The following is an 18,707-nucleotide window of genomic DNA, read 5'->3' as shown; positions in this document are numbered from 1 at the left end:
TGCATCAGGCTAGAAGCATGGAACTCCTGTGTCTTTTAAACTGGACACTGGTGTACAAGCCAGTGTCGTATCAGACTATGTTGTAAAGGTTTTGAAAAAGAAAGCAAGTAGTCGCAACAAGCAGATAAGGCTCTGAGGTGACAGTGGAGAGTTGATTCCTACTGTTGCCCCCAAGAGCTGGAGATAAAGGGTAACAACTAGTAGTGAAAATATTCAGTTTGTGGTTGTTCAGGGAAAACATATACTTATTTTAGGGCTAAAGACCTGTTAGGCACTGGGTCTTATTCAGAGGATATATACTATAGAGGGGCACAGTAAAATTGAAGATAATTTTTAGGATGTATTTGAAGGGCTTGGGAAGTTGAATAAAAAATATAAGATTGTCCTGTCTATGCTCTGTACTCCTACAATACATGCTCCCAGAACAAATTCTTTAGCTCCAAGACAAAGCCTGAAAGCAGTACTAGAAAAACTGGTTGCTCAGGATGTTATTGAGAAAGTAGAGGAACAGACATATTGGGTTCATTCTTTAGTATTAGTGCAAAAAAAAAAAAAAAGAATACTTGGGCCTTGTCCATGAGTGAGCACATGTCTGTTTTGGCATCTTAAAGCAGTTTGAGATGCCACAGGAGGCACACCACGAACAAAAAAATGTTCCCGACGCTTCAAATATGCAGTGTGAACTCTTTAGCTTGATACCGGGAAATCCTGGTATCAAAAGAAAACGTGCCAGAAAAAAGTGGCACAAGACGTGCTCCTGGAGCATGCCCCAAAGCAACTGGAGGCTGGGTTTTCCAAAGAGACACTCTGGCACCCGGCTAGAGCATCTCTATGCCTGCCACATGTCTCTGCTGTTCCAGCATGATGCCTTGGTGTGCTGGAGGAAATAGAAGCGGGGCAAGGCTGACAGCAGTGGCTCAGACCCAGGCTCTTTCCCCAGTAAGCAGGGGTGGGGTAGGGAACTATGGGGGGCAGAGGGGACTGTGCAGCAGGGGTGGGTCTGCCAGCCCCCCACCACATAGCAGCAGCAGCTAGCAGCGAACCCTCAGGGCACTTGCAGAGCTCTGCTGCAGTGTGCAGTGCTGCCTGAGACTCAGGGTACATGTGGCACACAAAGCCAGCCTGGGCTGCTGGTGCGTGCTCTTGGACAAGACCAAGCTGACTCCTGCTGCCACTTGGGGCTTCCAGCACTACAGACAGTAGCTGCAGGCTGTCAGTTCTGCTCAGCACCACAAAGTAGCTGTGGGTCCAGATGCAGTGATCCCCACATCCCAGTGAGCAAAGGCAGGCAGGGGCAGCTCTGTTTTTTTCTACAATAAAAAACCCCAAAAGCAAACACCAAATTGTATATATATTTAGAATTTATTTTATTATGTTGATAGAGACAGTGGTAGGCTTCAAGTGATGTTTCATTTTAATCACAGAAGAATGCTGGTTTGGGGTATTTTAATGAGAGAATTTGGGTTGGGGGGTTAAATCAGAGAATTTGCAATTGTTAAACAGGGTACATTATGATCCCTGCTGGTGAGGCAAATGGTGGGACCTGAGCAGAGGAGCCTGCCCAGGGCCCGCACCAGGGACCCAGCTGCAGGGCAGATGAGGTGACTGACCTCCTGGCCATTTGAGGCCAGGAAGACATGCTTCGACAATTCGAAGTGGGCCACTGCAACAAGGACATTTTCTAGGTGATAGCTGCCCAGATGGCAGAGCAGGGCACCAGAAGTCAAGACAGTAGTACTGCCTGAAGGCTAGCTGACCAGCCACAGCCCACTGATAGCTGACCCAGAGGTATAGGCAGCTGTGCTGCAGTGCCCATACCACAGCCCAAGTGGCCATCCAGTCTTTGTTTGGGTTTGCCAGGCATGCGGATGCTGTTGCAGATGGCAGCAGGGCACAGCCAGGCAGCAGCCCCCACTACCAGACTGCTGTAGTGGGTAGAGGGTGCAGGGGCCACTCTGGGTTAGGGCTGCTTCAGCAGTCCAGCTGGCACAAGGAGCTAGTGTCCCCAGATACCAAGTGGCTAGGCCTCAGGCTCCTGAGTGCCAGGGCAGCTTTATATACTGCTGGCCTCTGCCTCTGTCTCCTCCAGCTAAAGATGCAGGAGGAGCTGGGCAGGGTCATTTTGTTCCAAGAGGCACAATTTGCCCCACACCAAAATGCATATTTAGGAACATGTGCTGAGGTACAAATCTCCAGCACAAATTTGTGCCACTGCTACTTGACCTTTTGCAAGCACAAGTCTGCATGTGTGTGCATGACGTTGGTCTTTGCCTAGGCCCAAAATTCTAATATAATAAAAACCTTAATGTGTCTGTCTGTCTGTCCATAACGCTTTATTCGCCCTCTGGTTGGTTGTCTTGGCAGCCAATCACCATACTGACTGAAGCAACCAATCAGACTGCTCTGCACAGACAGACATGCATGGTGGAGTGCTGTCCTGCTCCTTGGAGGCAGTGGTAGCGCGGAGTACTGGCGGCACAGTGCTGGCCTCAACCCCCCACTCTGGCACACAGGGCTGGATGTATAGCGGCACTGTGGGGCGCTGGGTGGCGGCACCTGTCTTTGTCCATTCCCCCCCCGGCCCCTGAGAACAACCGTGAGGGAGAGAGGGGAGCCGGGGAGGGGGCTGCACGTAGCTGAATGTGCAGCGGCAGCAGCAGAGGGTGCTGGGTGGCAGCTGCGGTTGCCGATTAAAGCTTCCCTCCTCCCCTGTGCCTGGGAGGCAGTGACGCTGTGAGGTGGAGCAGTGGGGGGCCACAGGAGGCTGGAGGCAGAGCAGCGGCAGCATAGAGTGGCGGTCCTCTGTCCCTGCTCCCCTCCCCCGTTGTTCTTGATGGGCAATTGGCTAGTAACTTAATTAATACGTAAGAAGGGAACACTTTCAGATTCCTACTAGGGAAGAAATCTTTGGAGAAATGGTACAAGCAACACAGGTACGTCAGCAATGGTTGGGTTTGGCAGGTACCATTAGAAAAAAATAGCAGCTATTTGAGCCTGTTCAGCACTCCATATGGAAGATTCTGCTTTAACAGATTGCTTTTTTGAGTTACGTTCAATGCCAGAAGTGTTTTATAAATATATTCAACAAATATTTGAGGGCATTGGAGGTGTCGAAATGTATATCAATGGCATTTTAAAATGGGGAGGTGCAGTAGAGGAACGTGATCCAAGACTTCAGAGCTCTAAAAAAGGCTTGGTCATCGAAGTTAAAACTTAGTAGAAAAAAGTGCAAATTTAATCAGAAAAATAACATATTTGGGTGAATAATTAATGGATCAAGGTGTACAGATAGATCCCATTAGAGTACAGTTAATTACTAATATGCCACCTCCCACAGGTAAGAAAAGAATACAAAAGTTTCTGGGAGTAGTAAACTGTGGGGGAGTCTGTATCTAATATGGTGCACAAATACAGCAATCTAAGAGCTTTACCGGACAAAAGTAAATATTGGATATGGGAAGCACATCATGATGAAGAGCTTAGGAAGTCCAGTGCTTAGATTCTATGATGGCAAACATCAGACAAAAGTGTCTACAGCTTGCCTCTAAAGAAAGTCTTGGAGCAGCTCTCATGTAGAAATATGAGCACCATTGGAGGCCTATAGCTTATTCTTCCAGGGCTTTAACTGAAATGGAGCATCACTTTGCACCTGTTGAAAAAGAGGCTTTCGCTCTGGTGCATGGATGTAAAAAGTTCCACATCTTCCTGTATGGAAGACCACTATTAGGTGAAATGGATCACGAGCTGCTGACAGTAGGAAAAAGAGGGCTTGCTGATACACCTCCAAAATTAGAGGCTGTTCTATTTTTTTCAGTTTCAGTTGCAAATTAAAATTAGAATGTAAACCAGGGAAAGAATTAGCCATGACAGATACTTCGAACAGAACAGAAAGGGAACTAAACCCAGAGTTAGACATTGTGCATGTCAGTTTGTTAAAGAAAATGTGGCCAGTTTCCAATTAAAGTGTGCTGTGGCATCTAAAGGTACAGTCCACAAGATCAGACATTATAATTAGTAATCCAAGCCATAAATTCATGATGGCCTGAAAGGTACATACTCAGTCCTTATCACCAGTTTGAAGTAGAGCTGTCCATAATACATGGGATCTTGTTAAAAAAATGACAGACTTTTGTTTCTCCCAAAGTATTACATCAGGATATGTTACAGAGGATATGCAAAGGACACTTGGGTATAGCATAATGCAAAAGAAGGGCTAGAAAAACTCTGTTCTTGGCTATACATTGATATGGATATAGAAAAATATGTTAAAGCATGTTCAACATGTCAAAAATGCAGTGAGACTGAGAATCAAGTGAAACACCCAAGTGGAAGTGACCAAGGATGAATTGGCTCCATAGTCCAAAGTAGTAGGACATCTATTCACTCATGCTGGAAACACCCCCCCCTCCCCCCCTTATTGGTTTTTGGCTATTACTCTCATTATCTGGAAGTGGCAAGGCTTGAGAACACTACTGTGAAGCATGTAATAGCACATACAAAATCTGTCTTTGCTGAACATGGCATACCGCTTATGGTCAGGTCTGACAATGGACCACAATTTGATGGGTATGAGTTCAAGCACTCGCAAAGGAATATGGGTTTATGCACACTACCCCTACCCCAAGATACCCACAGTCTAATAGAGTTGCAGGAAATGGTGTCAAAATAATAAGGCGGCTGCTAAACAAGCCAGGAGTTTCTCACACATCCTTATTCTCACACATCACTAAATTATAGATCATCTCCTTTGAAATGTGGGCTTTTGCCAGCTGGGCTCTTATTTAACAGTAAACTTAGAACAAGACTACCTAATTTGAAAACCATTAATAAGAAACAACAAATTGACATAAATGCTTATGAGATGTGTGATAAATATAAATAAAAAGGAGTCACGAGACAAGGGAGTACTGAGAATTGGAAACTCTGCTACCCCACAACAGGATACGCATGCACCATGGTAAAACATGGATGCTGGAGACAGCTGTCTCTTGTGAGGTAGTTCCTAGATCTTATGAAGTGGAGACAAATGAAGGAAACATCTACACAATGAATAGAAAGCACCTGCATCCGAGAAGGACAGGAGATGGAGCAAATAGTGTTCAAACTGGAGAAAGACATGGAGAAGGCTACAATATGGACCAAGCAAGACAATCCAGAGACAGTGGTACCTTGCAGACCTACAAGACTATGAAGGACACCGCAAAGATATATGGAAAATTAATATTTTATTTTAAAAATTGAATTGATGTGTGTGGTTATTGGGTGAAATGGGTTGTGTTTTCTGCTTGGAAAGGGGAGATGTGAGGATAGTATATCTTTGAGAGAAGTGGAGTTAGATAGACCTGGACAGAGACTGATGGCTGTCTGTGGGCTGTTTGCAGAAGTAAAAGAAACCTCTTTGTAAAAGTAACTCCTGCCTCAGTGAACTGAACCCACAATGTGACATTTTTTTTTGGTGGGGGGAAGCAATATTTTTATGGACATGTATAGACGAAACGGGGGCCCTAAATTGAAGCAGTGGAATTCCACAAAACTGAGCAAGGGGTCCTAATGAGAATCAAAACTTTTGGTATCTTATTTTTAACTAACAGGATTGTCTGCAATGACAAACAGAAATGTTTTTATTTTATTTTCTTAATTGGGTTTAGTAGTAGTCAGTGTCAAAGAAACCAATTGACTACTCCCTTATTTACAATTCAGCTTATATCCTTTTGTTTAGAACAATTCCTGTTTGTTTATCTGTGTAGTTTACTTATTGTTTAGATTCCTTGTTTGCAGGAAATTAATTATTTGTTGCAGTAAGAGAATGGAGTATAGTTATTACTACCAGCAGTGCTTGTAGGAATCTAGAGTGCCTAAGATTCATTTCTGTCCTGTTTGGGCTCATCATCCTACAGAGGAAACAGCTGCATGTTTTCAAATCGGATTACAAAATAGCTTCATTGCTTTTGGTCACATGTTAAGTCACACAAGTTTATCAATGTTCTGAACCGTGTTAGTTGAGAAGCTCAGGGTTTTTTCCCCTCTTTGTTCTGATGCTAAAATATTAAGTGTAAAATGAAACCTGACGAACATTGGATCAAGTTCTCGGAATAGGATTCCAGTTGTAATTGTGCACCCTGACTTGTTTAAAAAACAGAAACAAAAAAAACCCTCAGCATTTTGCATTTGTTGTCCTAAAATAGCCTAAGAATTACTAGTGATACTTTATTAGGGGAAATTCAAATTTAACATGAGAAAATTAAGTCCAAAACTCTGAGATGCAGTCTACAAGAATGCCTGGGCGGATACAAAATAAGAGGTCATGCTTTCTAACTCTTAATCTGACAAAAGATACTTCATGTGCTTGGGGCGAGTCATTTCTGTCCTTGCCTCAGTTTCCCTGCCTGTAAAATGCCTGTCTTCTAGGCATGTTAAAGAATGTCAAAGTACTTCAGACATATAAAGTGGCATTATTCTGAACACTTCTTTTTTATGCTGCATTTTAAAATTATGCCTCAAATTAGCCTTTAATTAAGTTGGGGGGGGGAATCTCATAATTATGAAGTGATTTGGTAATGATTAAGTATTGAGTATGTTTGGGCATCTGCTGAATCCTGTCCCTAATGCAAAATCATAAGCTCACCTAGGTTTTTTAGCCCTACTTGTCACCTTGACAGATTATGCTCTCTAGGAGTTTTAGCAAACAGAGCAACTTCCTTTCATGCTATTCACTTCCCAGGAGGGACAACAAGCACTTGAACCAGTAGCCTTGGACACGTTTTGCTTCGAGCCAAGCCTCTTCTCCAGCTGCTTTGAGCTATTCTCAAGCTATTCACCAGCAAGCACAAAGATGTGTTTAGTGGTTGTTAAATAATGGGAGGAAAAGAGAAGCAGAGGAGTGAGACTGGCCACATATTAACTAAAGAAATGTGCAGCTGCACATTACAGCAAGTTTTCAGACAAGAAAGGGAAGTCAGTGTTGCAAGCCTGCCCTACTATCTGTTCAAATTACAACAAGACAGACAATGTGGATAATTATATTTTATATAATATTGGATAATATATAGTCATACTATAACGTGTCAAGCACAGAAAGCTTTCTTTCTCAATCAGATAACTTATCAGGAAGTTAAGGTAGTGAAACCAAAGGTCACCCTACAATTATTTTGCAATCTTAAAGTAGCAGATGCAGCTGAGTGAATTCAAACCTCTGTAAAGCAGCAATGTCATGCATCTACAGCTTTACTCTCTTGGTTGATTCTTAGGACCCAACCATTAGAAAAATATACCCAAAACAAACTATTATCTTCTGGGAAAATAACTGTTCCTAAAAGCCTCAGTTCCCTTGGAGTTACATTGCCTAGATTTTAAATGAACCAAACAGACTAGTTTTGTTTGCTATACTTTTGGAATATTAAAAGCAAACTCTATTTCTGAGTTGCTGTTACTTGTGTCTCCTCTTATTATAATTTGTTTAAAATCAAAACTTCTTTCCTTTGTCATTTTGTTTCACTTCTTTCCTGTTGCAGATCATGGTGCATGACTTCCTCTACTGCTTATCCTTTTCACTTTTTGAACTTCTTTTTGTTTTTAATGTCATCTCCCCCCACACACATTTTGTCTCCTTTTTCAAAAATCTCAGTACTTTTTTTTTCTCAATTTTTGTTCCACTGAGTTCTAGTTGTTCATAGAAAATATTTTGACAGTGTTGGTCCAAAAACTGCCCTGTTAATGCGTGTGGTGATTGTGAGAAAGCAGATGCTTAAACTATCTTCAAATGTTGCTATTTTACTCTTATGAAATAACAAGATATAGCTATAACTTTTGCACAGAAGAAAACATTTAGTGGTAAGAAGAGTCTGTCCTAGGCAGCCCCCTTTTTTCTGAATGCATAATTCTCAGAGGTGGGTAATAAAGAAACACTTTTTACTATGGGGAGATCCAGGATTCCCTAAAAGGGGGTGTGGTACACTGTAGGGGCAGGGGTGAGGTGTAGTTGGAGCCTCTTGCTGGTGGGGGACATGGAGGGAGGACCTGCTCCCTGCTGCTACTTGCCCCTGCTGACCTGGCCATGGGCTGTGAGGATCAGCTGTATGGAGTGCTGGGCTTACCTGGGGACAGCAGCAGTGATACTCAGTTTCTTCTTCCCACTCCCTGGTCTCTGCCACCTCCACCCTTTCCTCCCTCTGACTGGGAACAGGCACTAGAAGGAGGAATCTATGCACTACTGCTGCCACGGTGGCAGAACCTGACTCCCCCTGTAGCCCACTCCCTGCAGCCTTCAGCTCTGGAGTGGCTCTGGAGCCACTCAGGAGTGGCTCTGGAGTCACTTCATGTCTGCATCGTCTAGGGACAGTTGGTGGTGTTCAGGTCCCTGCTTCCGCTCCTGTTTCCAGTCAGTGGGGGGGATACTTGTAGGTGGCAGGCGAAGGAGGCGAGCAGGGAACAGGCACTGGAAGGAAGAATCTGCATCCTGCAGTTGCAGCCCGCAACTAGAGCAGGGCAGGAGCAGCTCTGGGCCCTACCACCCCCAAGCCCAGATCAGCTGAGGGTAGCAGTAGAAAGGTAAAAAGCACTGAGTGCGAAGTAACTTCTCATTGCTACAGAGGCAGATGGAAGTTGTAACAACTTAGCAGACATGCTAGTAGGAGGTGCCTTTTATTTAAGAGAAGTAGTGGTTTTCCGTTTCTTGGATTGCAGATATGTACATATTCACAAATAAAATATTATGTATCCTGCAGCAGTATGAATCCCAATTAAGAGGTAAAGTCCTGGATTCTATGTCAGTGGTGCTCAATTTTTTGGCCCCACGGGGCCAGATGAGTGATGTGAAGCTGGTCCACAGGCCGGATTGGACCCTGTGCACCAGGGTCAGGTCCTCATGACTGGATCAATCCAGGCCCTGCATGGCCTCAGCTGGCTCCTGTATGCCAGGTTGGGGACCAGCATTGCATCCATGAGCCTGGTTTAGTGCTCAAGGCTACAGAGAAGCCCCATGGGTCAGGTGACAATACTTGGGCTCAGATTGAGCCCATGAGCAAAGGTTTGAGTACCCCTGTTCATCACCTTCATTTAGAGATGACTTGTGACAGCCAAAGCCAAAGCAGACCGAGAAAAGATAGTGGTGGGGGAAGTCTTAGGCTACATCATCAAAGATTTTTTTTCTCTCTTTTAAAGTCATGTGTAGCTGTGTAGGAGGCAAAAAAATTCTTGTTACAAGGAATGAATGAAGTGCCAAACAGGAGTTATCATTATTCAGTGTTTTAAGTGCAGGTTAATAAGGAAATTACTTATTTCAGTCATTTAAAAATCATTCCAAGTCAGTTTCTAGGCTGCTTATATAGGAACAGGAAATCACTTTAAGGGAACAAAGGGCAAAGTCTTTTCTCTTGCGTTTTGGGCTGTATGGCCTGCTGAAGTACTATTGGTTTTGGGAGTAATTTGTTCTGTAATCTGTACTTGGGAACCATGTCCTTCTTGCTGGTGAACACATGGGAAAGAAGTAGACTTATTACTGAATGGGATGTGCTCACAAGTATGTTCTTAGTAAGAGATTAAATTCACAAAGTAAATTATTCACTCCAATTTATCCTTGCATTGCATTACAAATCTTTCTTTGTGCATCTCTTGATTGCAGCAGTCTAAACAATTATAAAATCATAGAGAAGCAGGGCTGGACGAGATCTTCAGAGGTCATCTATTTTAACTCTCTGCCTGAGGCAGGATAATCCCTATCCAACCCATCCTGTATTATTTATCTATTTGACTTTGAGGCTATTGCTTACATAAATGCACCACACTGGATCCTACTAAATTGTAGCTGATTTGGATGACAGATTATTATATCATTTTGTCAGAAGGAATATATTGTGAAAATACAGATCTGCGTGGCATTAAAAATAACTTTATTTTGAGGTTTTGGGTTTTATGGCTCATTTTTATTCTAAAGACTAATTGTGGTTTTTTTCTAGGTAATTTATTTAAAGAAGACACCAGAAGAAACCTACAGATCACTTTTATCTGGGTCTAATCCACCATATCTCCCATTTAGGTATGTGAAGTCTTACTTACTTTTTATTACTTTGGAACTTGCTAAATTAAAAAAGTAGTGATTATGCAGTGATGCAAAATATTTTGGTTACAGAATGATTCTTAAAAAATGACTTTTGATGAAAGTTTGCGTCAGGATAGCATGAGAAATCTATCTTGTTTGGGAGGTTTGCTTAATGCATGTTTCAGTCTCAGAAAATCATTGGTAATCAGCTACTCTTTTTAATGATAATGTTGTGAACTAATTTTCCATGTGATATACTTAGTTTGCAAGCAGAAGAAGCTGCTAATTAGGTTGGAGGTAACTTATTTTCATCAAGATACATATTTCCAAATGCAAATTAGAAAGAGAGAACTAAAGCTCAGAGAATTAACTTGTTTTCAATTCTATTTTATGGATAAATTAGATTATGGTGGCATTACAATGACTCCTAGGTAAGACTGCTTGAAAAATGCATGTACAAAATAGCAAAAGCTACTCTGAAAATTATGTGAAGAAGCCTCTTACATACTTTCTGGACCATACTATGCACCATTTCACTGCTTTGACTTCAGCAGCAAGCATGCAAGGTGGTAGCTGCTACTGAGCTTCAGCTAGGGAAAGAGGATAAGAAGGCTGAATTCAAGTAAAAATATCTTTTATCCAAAGCTAAAAAAAATTGACATCCTTTTTGTACTTGTGTGAGGTTATTACTGAGTAGGAAGATATTTCTAACCAGAGCCTGATTTGTCAGGAACTGAGGTCTGGAGTGTTCCAGAGTCTGGATCATGTCTCAGTTCAAGGTTAATGTAGTGATAATCTTGCTGGGAACATGGCAGCCTGTCAATACAAACTCATTGGTTCCATACTTTTGCACCAAAGATTCTGTTGACCCATAGCCCCAGGACCACTCTAATCTAATAATTAAAAATGAAATTTAAGTCCTTAGTATGTATTCAGAGCAAATGGACCCTTGGATTTGCTGAGGCTGACAATAACAACCAAGGCAGTAAATCCAGTGGCAATGGCACAGGCTGTCCGGAGAGGTTGTGGAATCTCCATCTTTGGAGGTTTTTGAGACTCAGGTAGACAAAGCCTTGGCTGGTATGGTATAGTTAGGGATGGTCCTGCTTTGAGCAGGGGGTTGGACTAGATTCACAGATGCTAGGGTCGGAAGGGACCTCAAAGAATCATCAAGTCTGACTCCCTGCCAGTGGCAGGAAAAAGTGCTGGGGTTATGTGACCCCAGCCAGGTGTTTGTCCAGTGTCCTCTTAAAGGCCCTCAAGGTAGTGGAGAGCACCACCTCCCTTGGAAGCCCATTCCAGATTCTGGCAACCCTAACCGTGAAGAAGTTCTTTCTGATGTCCAACCTAAACCTACTGTCCATCAGCTTGTGGCCGTTGTTTCTGGTATTCCAAGGGGTGCTCTGGTAAACAGAGCATCTCCTATTCCCTGCTGCCCCTCCCGGTGAATTTATATACTCTCACAAGAACCCCCCTCAGTCTTCTCATGTCCCTCAGCCTTTCCTTATAAGGCCTTCCCTGCAGACCTCTAACCATATGAGTAGCCCTCCTCTGGACCCTCTCAGGGTTGTCCACATCCTTCCTGAATTGCAGCGCCCAGAATTGGACACAGTAATCTAGCTGCGGCCTTGCCAGTGCCGCATAGAAGGGGAGCATCCCCTCCCTGGACCAGTTTGCAATGCATCTGCAAATGCATGACAAAGTGTGGTTATCTCTGTTAATTGCTTCATAGATTTCATAGACGTTAGGGCTGGAAGGGACCTTAAAGATCATCAAGTCCAGCCCCCTGCCCCAGCGGCAGGAAGTCAGCTAGGGTCAGAGGACCCCAGCAAGATAAGCATCCAAGCATTTCTTGAATAAGTCTAGAGTAGGTGCCTGCACCACATCTGAAGGGAATCTGTTCCAGGTCTTGGGGACTCGGACAGTAAAGAAGTTTTTTCTTATGTCCGGCCTAAAATGGTCTTGTTAGGAGTTTATGACCACTGGTCCTTGTTTTTCCTTGGGGTGCTCTGGTGAACAGACGCTCTCCCAGATCCTGATGAACACCCCTTGTGTACTTGTAGGTACTTGGTCACATTAACGGCTCATATTAATCTTGGAGTTGACAACTACTCTGACATCTCTTTCTGCCGCTGTGCTGCTGAGAAGGTCATCTCCCAGCCTATAGGTGTACTGGTGATTCCCTCTCCCTAGGTGCAGCACCTTGCACTTGTCCTTGTTGAACTGCATCCTATTGTTCTCTGCCCACTTCTAACCTGTCCACGTCTGCCTGGATTTGGTTTCTTCCCATCAGTGTGTTTGCTTCGCCCCATAGTTTGGTGTCATCTGCGAACTTGAACAGACTGCTTTCCACGCCCTCATCCAGGTCACTGATGAAGATATTGAACAGCACTGGCCCAAGGACTGAGCCTTGGGGGACCTCACTGCCCACATCTTTCAAGGTGAATACTGACCTATCCACCACCACTCTTTGGGTACTCTTAAGCAGATTTGCCACCCACCTGATTGTGTAATTGTCTATGGCACAGCTGTTCAATTTGTTTATAAGAATAGGATGGGATACTGTGTCAAAGGCCTTCTTAAAGTTCAAGCAGATGACATCTACCTTGACATTTGCATCTAAGCTTTTAGTGACCTGGTCATAGAAAGAAACAAGGTTAGTCAGACAGAATCTACCTGCTATGAACCCATGCTGGTTGCCCGTCCACATTAAATTACCCACTGGACTCCTACAAATGTGATCCTTGATAATTTTTTCAAGGGTTTTCCCAAAGATAGAGGTGAAACTAAATGGTCTATAGTTACTTGGATCTTCGTTCCTCCCCTTCTTGAAAATAGCAACCCCATTGCCCCTTGTCCAGTCCTCAGGGATCTCACCTGAGCACCATGAGTGCTCAAACAGTCGTGCCAGTGGCTCTGCTATGATACTGGCTAATTCTTTCAGCACCCTTGGGTAGAGCTTATCTGGTCCCATTGATTTAAACACATCCAGCCCCTTCAAGTGTCTCTTTACTAGGTTGACACTGACGGTTGTTGGGCTGGTGTTTTCCCTGCTTCTGTCAGTAGTGCATTTTGGAGATTTGTCTAGATCCAAGTTCAAGAATACAGAGGCAAAAAACTCACTGAAGAGGTCTGCTTTGTCCCTCCTATCTATCACCAGCTACCTTGTTTATCCTGTAGGGGTTCCTATGCTGCCCTGATTCTTCTTTTTGCTCCCTATATACCTGAAGGACTTTTTGTTGTCCTTTAATTTTTGTTGCTAGCCTGAGTTCTAATGCTGCTTTGGCCTTCCTAACTGATACCCTGCAAGTGCGAGCCAAGGAGGTATAGTCCTCCTGGGTAGCTACCCCCTACCTCCACAGCCTTTATGCCCCTTTTTTGCTGTTAAGCTTTCCTGGATTTCTCTGCTTAGCCAGGAGGGTTTCTTAGCCCCTTTGCCCCCTTTACTGTGCAGTGGGATTGCCGCTTCCTGTGCCCAAAGGATTGCTTCCTTGAGGAATGACCACCCTTCATGGACCCCATTTTGTCAATGCTCTTGAGCTTTAATGCCCCACTAACTAATCTCCTAAGCATCTTGAAGTCAGTCTTTCTGAAGTCTTAGCACTTCTGCCCTGCTGGTTACTATTCCCATCCTTCACTGAATAGTGAATTCAGTCAGTTGATGGTCACTATCCCCTAGGTTGTCTTGTACCTCCAGATCCCCAGCCAGGTTGTCCCCCATAGCCAGCACCAAGTCCAGCAAGGCCTTCTCTCTAGTGGCATCGTATACCTCCTGCATCAGGTGGAGGTCCTGTATGCAGGTTAAGAACCTACATGAGCAATTAGTTCTGGCTGACTGATCCTCCCAGCAGATGTCAGGGTAGTTTAGGTCACCATGACAGCCATATCTCTTGACTGTATGGCCTCTGAGAGCTGCCTAGAGAATTCCTGTCTAGCTTATCCTCCTGGTGTGGCGGTCTATAGTAGACCCCCACTACCAAGTCCCTTTCCCCTTGCCCCCCTTGTATCCTAACCCACAGTACCTCAGTTTGGCCCTCCTCTGATCCCATCTTGATTGTAGAAGATGTATATTGCTCCTTAACAAACTGAGGAACACCCCCCCCACCGCCTTTTTTCCCCCACTCTGTCCCATCTGTGCAGCCTATAACCTTCAATGCCTGCTGCCCAGTCATGAGTAGGGTCCCACCAGGTTTCAGTTAACCCAACCAGGTCGAAGTTGCTGCTTGCAAGCAGGAGTGCAAGTTCCTCCTGCTTGTTCTCCAAGCTTCTAGAATTAGTATAGAGACATTTAAGCCCCCCAGTGGGTGCCTTTGGTACCCCCTTGTCCTGATGTCTGTCGGGCCCCTTAGTGCTTACTTAGGCTGATTCATCGCATGGCTTGTGGTTCTCTGAACATAGGTTCTTTTTCTCCACTGCATCCCCATCTCCTGACGAACCTAGTTTAAAGCCATTCGGAGGAGATCAGCCAACGTGTAAGAGAACAGACTCTTACCTTTAGAAGAAAGATCAAGACCATTTCGTCCCAGGATACCTCTCTCATGCAAGTGTGGTTCGTGATTGTAGAAGCCAAAATCCACATGATGGCGCCAACTCCACAGCCGCAGGTTAACTTCTCTAATGCAGGCGTCTTGGTGTTGATGGCGACCGCTGAATGGGAAGATCAGTGAGAAGGCCACCTGTGCCCCCAACTTCCTAAACCTGGCCCCAGAGCCTTGTAGTCATTCATGATGCAGTCCAGACTACTCCTGGCAGCATCATTCGTGCCCACATGGACAAGGACCATGGGATAGTAATTGGAGGGCCAGAAGAGGTCGGGAATCCTCACAGTGATGTCTCGGATCCTGGCACTGGGCAGGCAGCAAACCTCCCGTGCCATGGGATCCAGTCGAAAAATAGGCCCCTCCTTGCGTTTCAGGAGGGAGTCACCCACCACGATGACCCGGCATCTCATCTTCTGGTTGCCCGGTTGTCGCTCAGTCTGCATGGTTAAGGCAGATGTGTCTTCCCCTGCAACTTCCTCTGCTGCATCATCCTTCAGTGCTGTCAGGGCTTCGTATCTGTTCCCCAGCTGTGTTGGGGAAGCAGTCACAGCCGCACACTTTCTGGCTCTGGAAGTCCCTCTTGAGGTCCCTTCCAACCCTAATTTTCTATGATTCTGTGATTCTCTGACTAAGGTATGTGTATGTGTGGATGAGTGTTGACCGTAGTTCTGACAGACTTCAACCATGCAGGCTGAAATTTTTGAGGTGGGTGTCAGCCTCAGCCTAAGTTGAGTGTATTTCTTTTTTATTAAGCTCCAGTCAGAATGATTCAAACATTTCTGAGAATAAGACAGGATGGGGACCCACCTTTTTAAAAAAAAGGTTCTATTAACCTAGGGTTGTGGTGAGCAGTTATTTCGGCTGACGGGCCACTTAACAAGTTTTGGTGAGCTGTTGAAGGCAACAAACATAAAATTCATGGTGAAGATATCATTTTAACAAATTGTAGATAAAAAACAAATCATATGCTAAAAATCAAACATCAAAATTTAAAATACTTTTTGAAATTAAATTAATTTTTGTCCTAATTTATGTTGTTTTGTGTAATGTATATGCAGGCAATTTTAATAGCTGCAAACTTGAGACAAGGAAGGAGCTTAGAGAAATTTAAAATTACTTAAACTAGTAAACGAATAAAAATTACTAGAAATTACTGTTATATGTTGAGACTTGTCTTATTTTTGGCTGACTCATTTTCATTGTAGCCAAACTCTGGTTTTCTTCTGCAGCATGTAGGCTCTTTCTCTTGAAAAAAACACCATCATATCCTTCATAAACATCCTGCTTCCTATTGTAACCTTGACGTTTTACTTTTTTTTATTTCAGCATCAAGCAAAAGGTTTTTGCAAAGTTACCTAATATGGAAACTTGTACACATTGTCTTTATACTAAAAAAAAAAATAGGTTTCAATACTTTATACATTTGCATCTGAAAATTTGAGATTAAATTTAGAGGTGGAATTTTATTCATAATCATATTTTTTTTCTTTGTCAAACACTGAGGAAAACTGAAATGCAAATTTTTCCCTAGAAGCGGTTAAATGGGAAGACCCTATGTAGGGGTCTGTGGCCTATGACATTCATTTAACTGAGTGTTCCAAGAAAATAAAGACATAAGAGAAAGAAATACCTTTTGAGGATTAATGTTTGTATGATCATGCTTGCATATCTCACATAGATTCCAGCAGCTGTAGCTCATGCCACATTTAATACCTCATATGTATAGAGATTTACATTTTTCATGTTTTGAAACCAAATACAAATCTTTGTCAAATAGCAGTTTAGCAGTTCAAATACCTGAAGGGCAATTACAGAGAGGATGGAGATGAGATTTTTCTCTGTAAATGTAGGGGACAGAAATAGGAGCCAGTGGCCTCAACCTTCTGCAGTAGCAATTTAGGTTGGAGATTTAGGAGGAACTTTCTGACTATGAGGGTGTTTGAGCATTAGGGTGGCCATCATAGAGGACATTTCAGTTTTCTGCTACTCTGTCCTCTTTTGATACAAAACCCAATGCCTTTATGTCCTCTATTTTTCTCTTCAAGAGAGGTCTCTCTCATAAAGGTCCAGGTTCATATCAATAGAGGACTGCCGGACTGCCCTCTGATGGCCACCTTACCGAGCATTGGAACAAGCTACACAGGTAAATTCAACAGTAGGTGAGGCAGATATTTGGCTGGGATGGTTTAGTCAAGGATGATCCTGCCTTGAGTGGGGGGCTGGGCTAGATGTGAGCTCATGAGGTCCCTTCCCACCCTGCTTTCCTAGGATCCTCTGATCCAAATTTTGGGCAGGGCCAGAAGTGTTCTCTATCACTATGGCTGCCTGACACTCTTCTTTTTAAAATCCCCTTTTCAGTTCCATATAACTTTACCAAATTCAGCCTTTGGAGTTGAACTCTGTTCATGCCACGTACCTGCTGCCTGCTGAATTGTTTCAACCAAAACAGTTGAGAATAAGGTTAGGTGAGAATTTTTGTCAGTGTAAAACTTTGGTAAGCTTTTCAAAAACATTTGAAAAGCTCCAGCATGACCATGTTTTGGCATTGGTAAGTGATATACCCTTGAAAAATCTTAGTTTACATGTGGGCAACAGTCTTATTTTGATTTTTAACGCTGATGTCTGAAGATTTTGAGCACGTTTGAACATCTCACAGCTATGAATTCCATGCATATTGCCCCCACAGAGCAGCTCTTGCTCCAGGCTACAGGGGCAATGCTGGACTTTCCCATGTAATTGCTGCTCCCTGTTCTGAGCTGGTCATTGGAACTGAGAGCAGAGTGCCAATTTCTCCCTTTTACCCAGGGATCCCTTTGCCAGTATCCAAGAGAGCACTGGAAGAGGAAGCTGTCTCATAAAAGTCAAGGAGACAAGTCAGACTGAGGGAGAAAGATGCAGTGAGACATATTGGCAGAGAGGAATACTGAATGAGATTGTCTAGGCAGAGGACTAGGATTTGATTTGGGAGGTGGGGAGGGAGTGGAATTGGGTGAATGAAAAAAGTGGGACTAGGAATTGGTGGAGGGGATGGAAGAACTTGGAGCCAGTTAGCTCAAAGGAACAGATTGGATGTGGAACTGGGGGGAAACTTCAACGTGTGTGTGTGTGTGTGTGTGTGTGTGTGTGTGTGTGTGTAAAGGTTAAAATGAAGAACAGCTATTTAATTTGAATTTTACTCTTAAGTATTTCTGGGTTTTTTTTCTTAATGGAAATACTGATTTAGCTGCAACTTACCTTGGTGACCTTTGTTTTATATTTAAAAGATTCATGAAATTCCAGAGAGATGAACTTGAGGCCTCTGTTTATGGAAGGATTTAAGAACTTCCGAAAAGTCATTGGCAGCCAGGCTGGTGTAGCGCAAGGAACCTTCTCTCTAAGCAAATGCTGTTTGTCTAATTTGAAGAACATTAATGGTTTCCTTTGCAATTATATTGGGATGGTGCAGGAACTGTGGGATTTTCTGTGGTTCTGTCTCGTTCATGGTTCTATGGGAAGAGTGTTTAGAAGAGACTGAACTGTTGTATGCCGGCACCAAAAATCAGAAGTAGGAAAGTAGTATTTTACTTGGCATTCTGTTGTGGATGAATATATGTTGTCTATAACCTATAAGAAGCTTTTGTAGTCTTAGGTAAGACACCCCCTCAGTGGTCACTGTGTTGCAGCAACATTGGGTAGTGTTTGTGTATGGTGTTCACTGTGAGAGGCGATTTTACTTTAAAAAGCCAAAAGATATGTTGGTAATATTTCTTTGGAGGTCTTAGGTACTCTCAAAACAGGTAACTTGAGCTCAGTGAGCTATTGTCTCACTATTCCCATTCATACAACACTCTAAACATCAGTAGTGAATGAAATGATTCTAACAATTCAGATTTTGAGATTACAGTACCAGATTACATATTGACAGTAAAGTTTTAAATGATTGCAATGTGCAGTACTTGAGACAATCTTTGATGAGCTCTCAGGATGCAGATGATAATTTATGAATATGACACGCATACCAATATATATTAATATATTTTCACTGTTAACTAATGTTTCCACATACTAATTTTTAGCTTTAAAATTCTGAGGTTGGAGATAGTAAATGCTTAGAAAAGGACCTCTAAATATTTTTAACTGAAAGCATAAAT

At 43.2% G+C, this 18,707-nt stretch overlaps 1 protein-coding gene across 3 annotated transcripts in view; it reads left to right on the top strand.

The window, feature by feature from the left end:
• The window catches only part of CDC14A (cell division cycle 14A), a 143,080-nt gene that overhangs the window by 53,037 nt on the left and 71,336 nt on the right, over nt 1-18,707 (top strand). For all 3 annotated transcript variants that reach the window (XM_090047084.1, XM_090047085.1, XM_090047086.1), the window contains exon 5: nt 9,954-10,033. In XM_090047084.1, the coding sequence (XP_089903210.1) occupies nt 9,954-10,033 (80 nt within the window). The remainder of the gene's footprint in view (nt 1-9,953; nt 10,034-18,707) is intronic.

This window comes from Crocodylus siamensis, chromosome 5 (genome assembly GCF_052110815.1).
Source record: "Crocodylus siamensis isolate JL-2025a chromosome 5, ASM5211081v1, whole genome shotgun sequence".
NCBI classification, from domain to species: Eukaryota; Metazoa; Chordata; order Crocodylia; family Crocodylidae; genus Crocodylus; species Crocodylus siamensis.
This window is presented reverse-complemented; position numbering and strand designations above follow the sequence as displayed.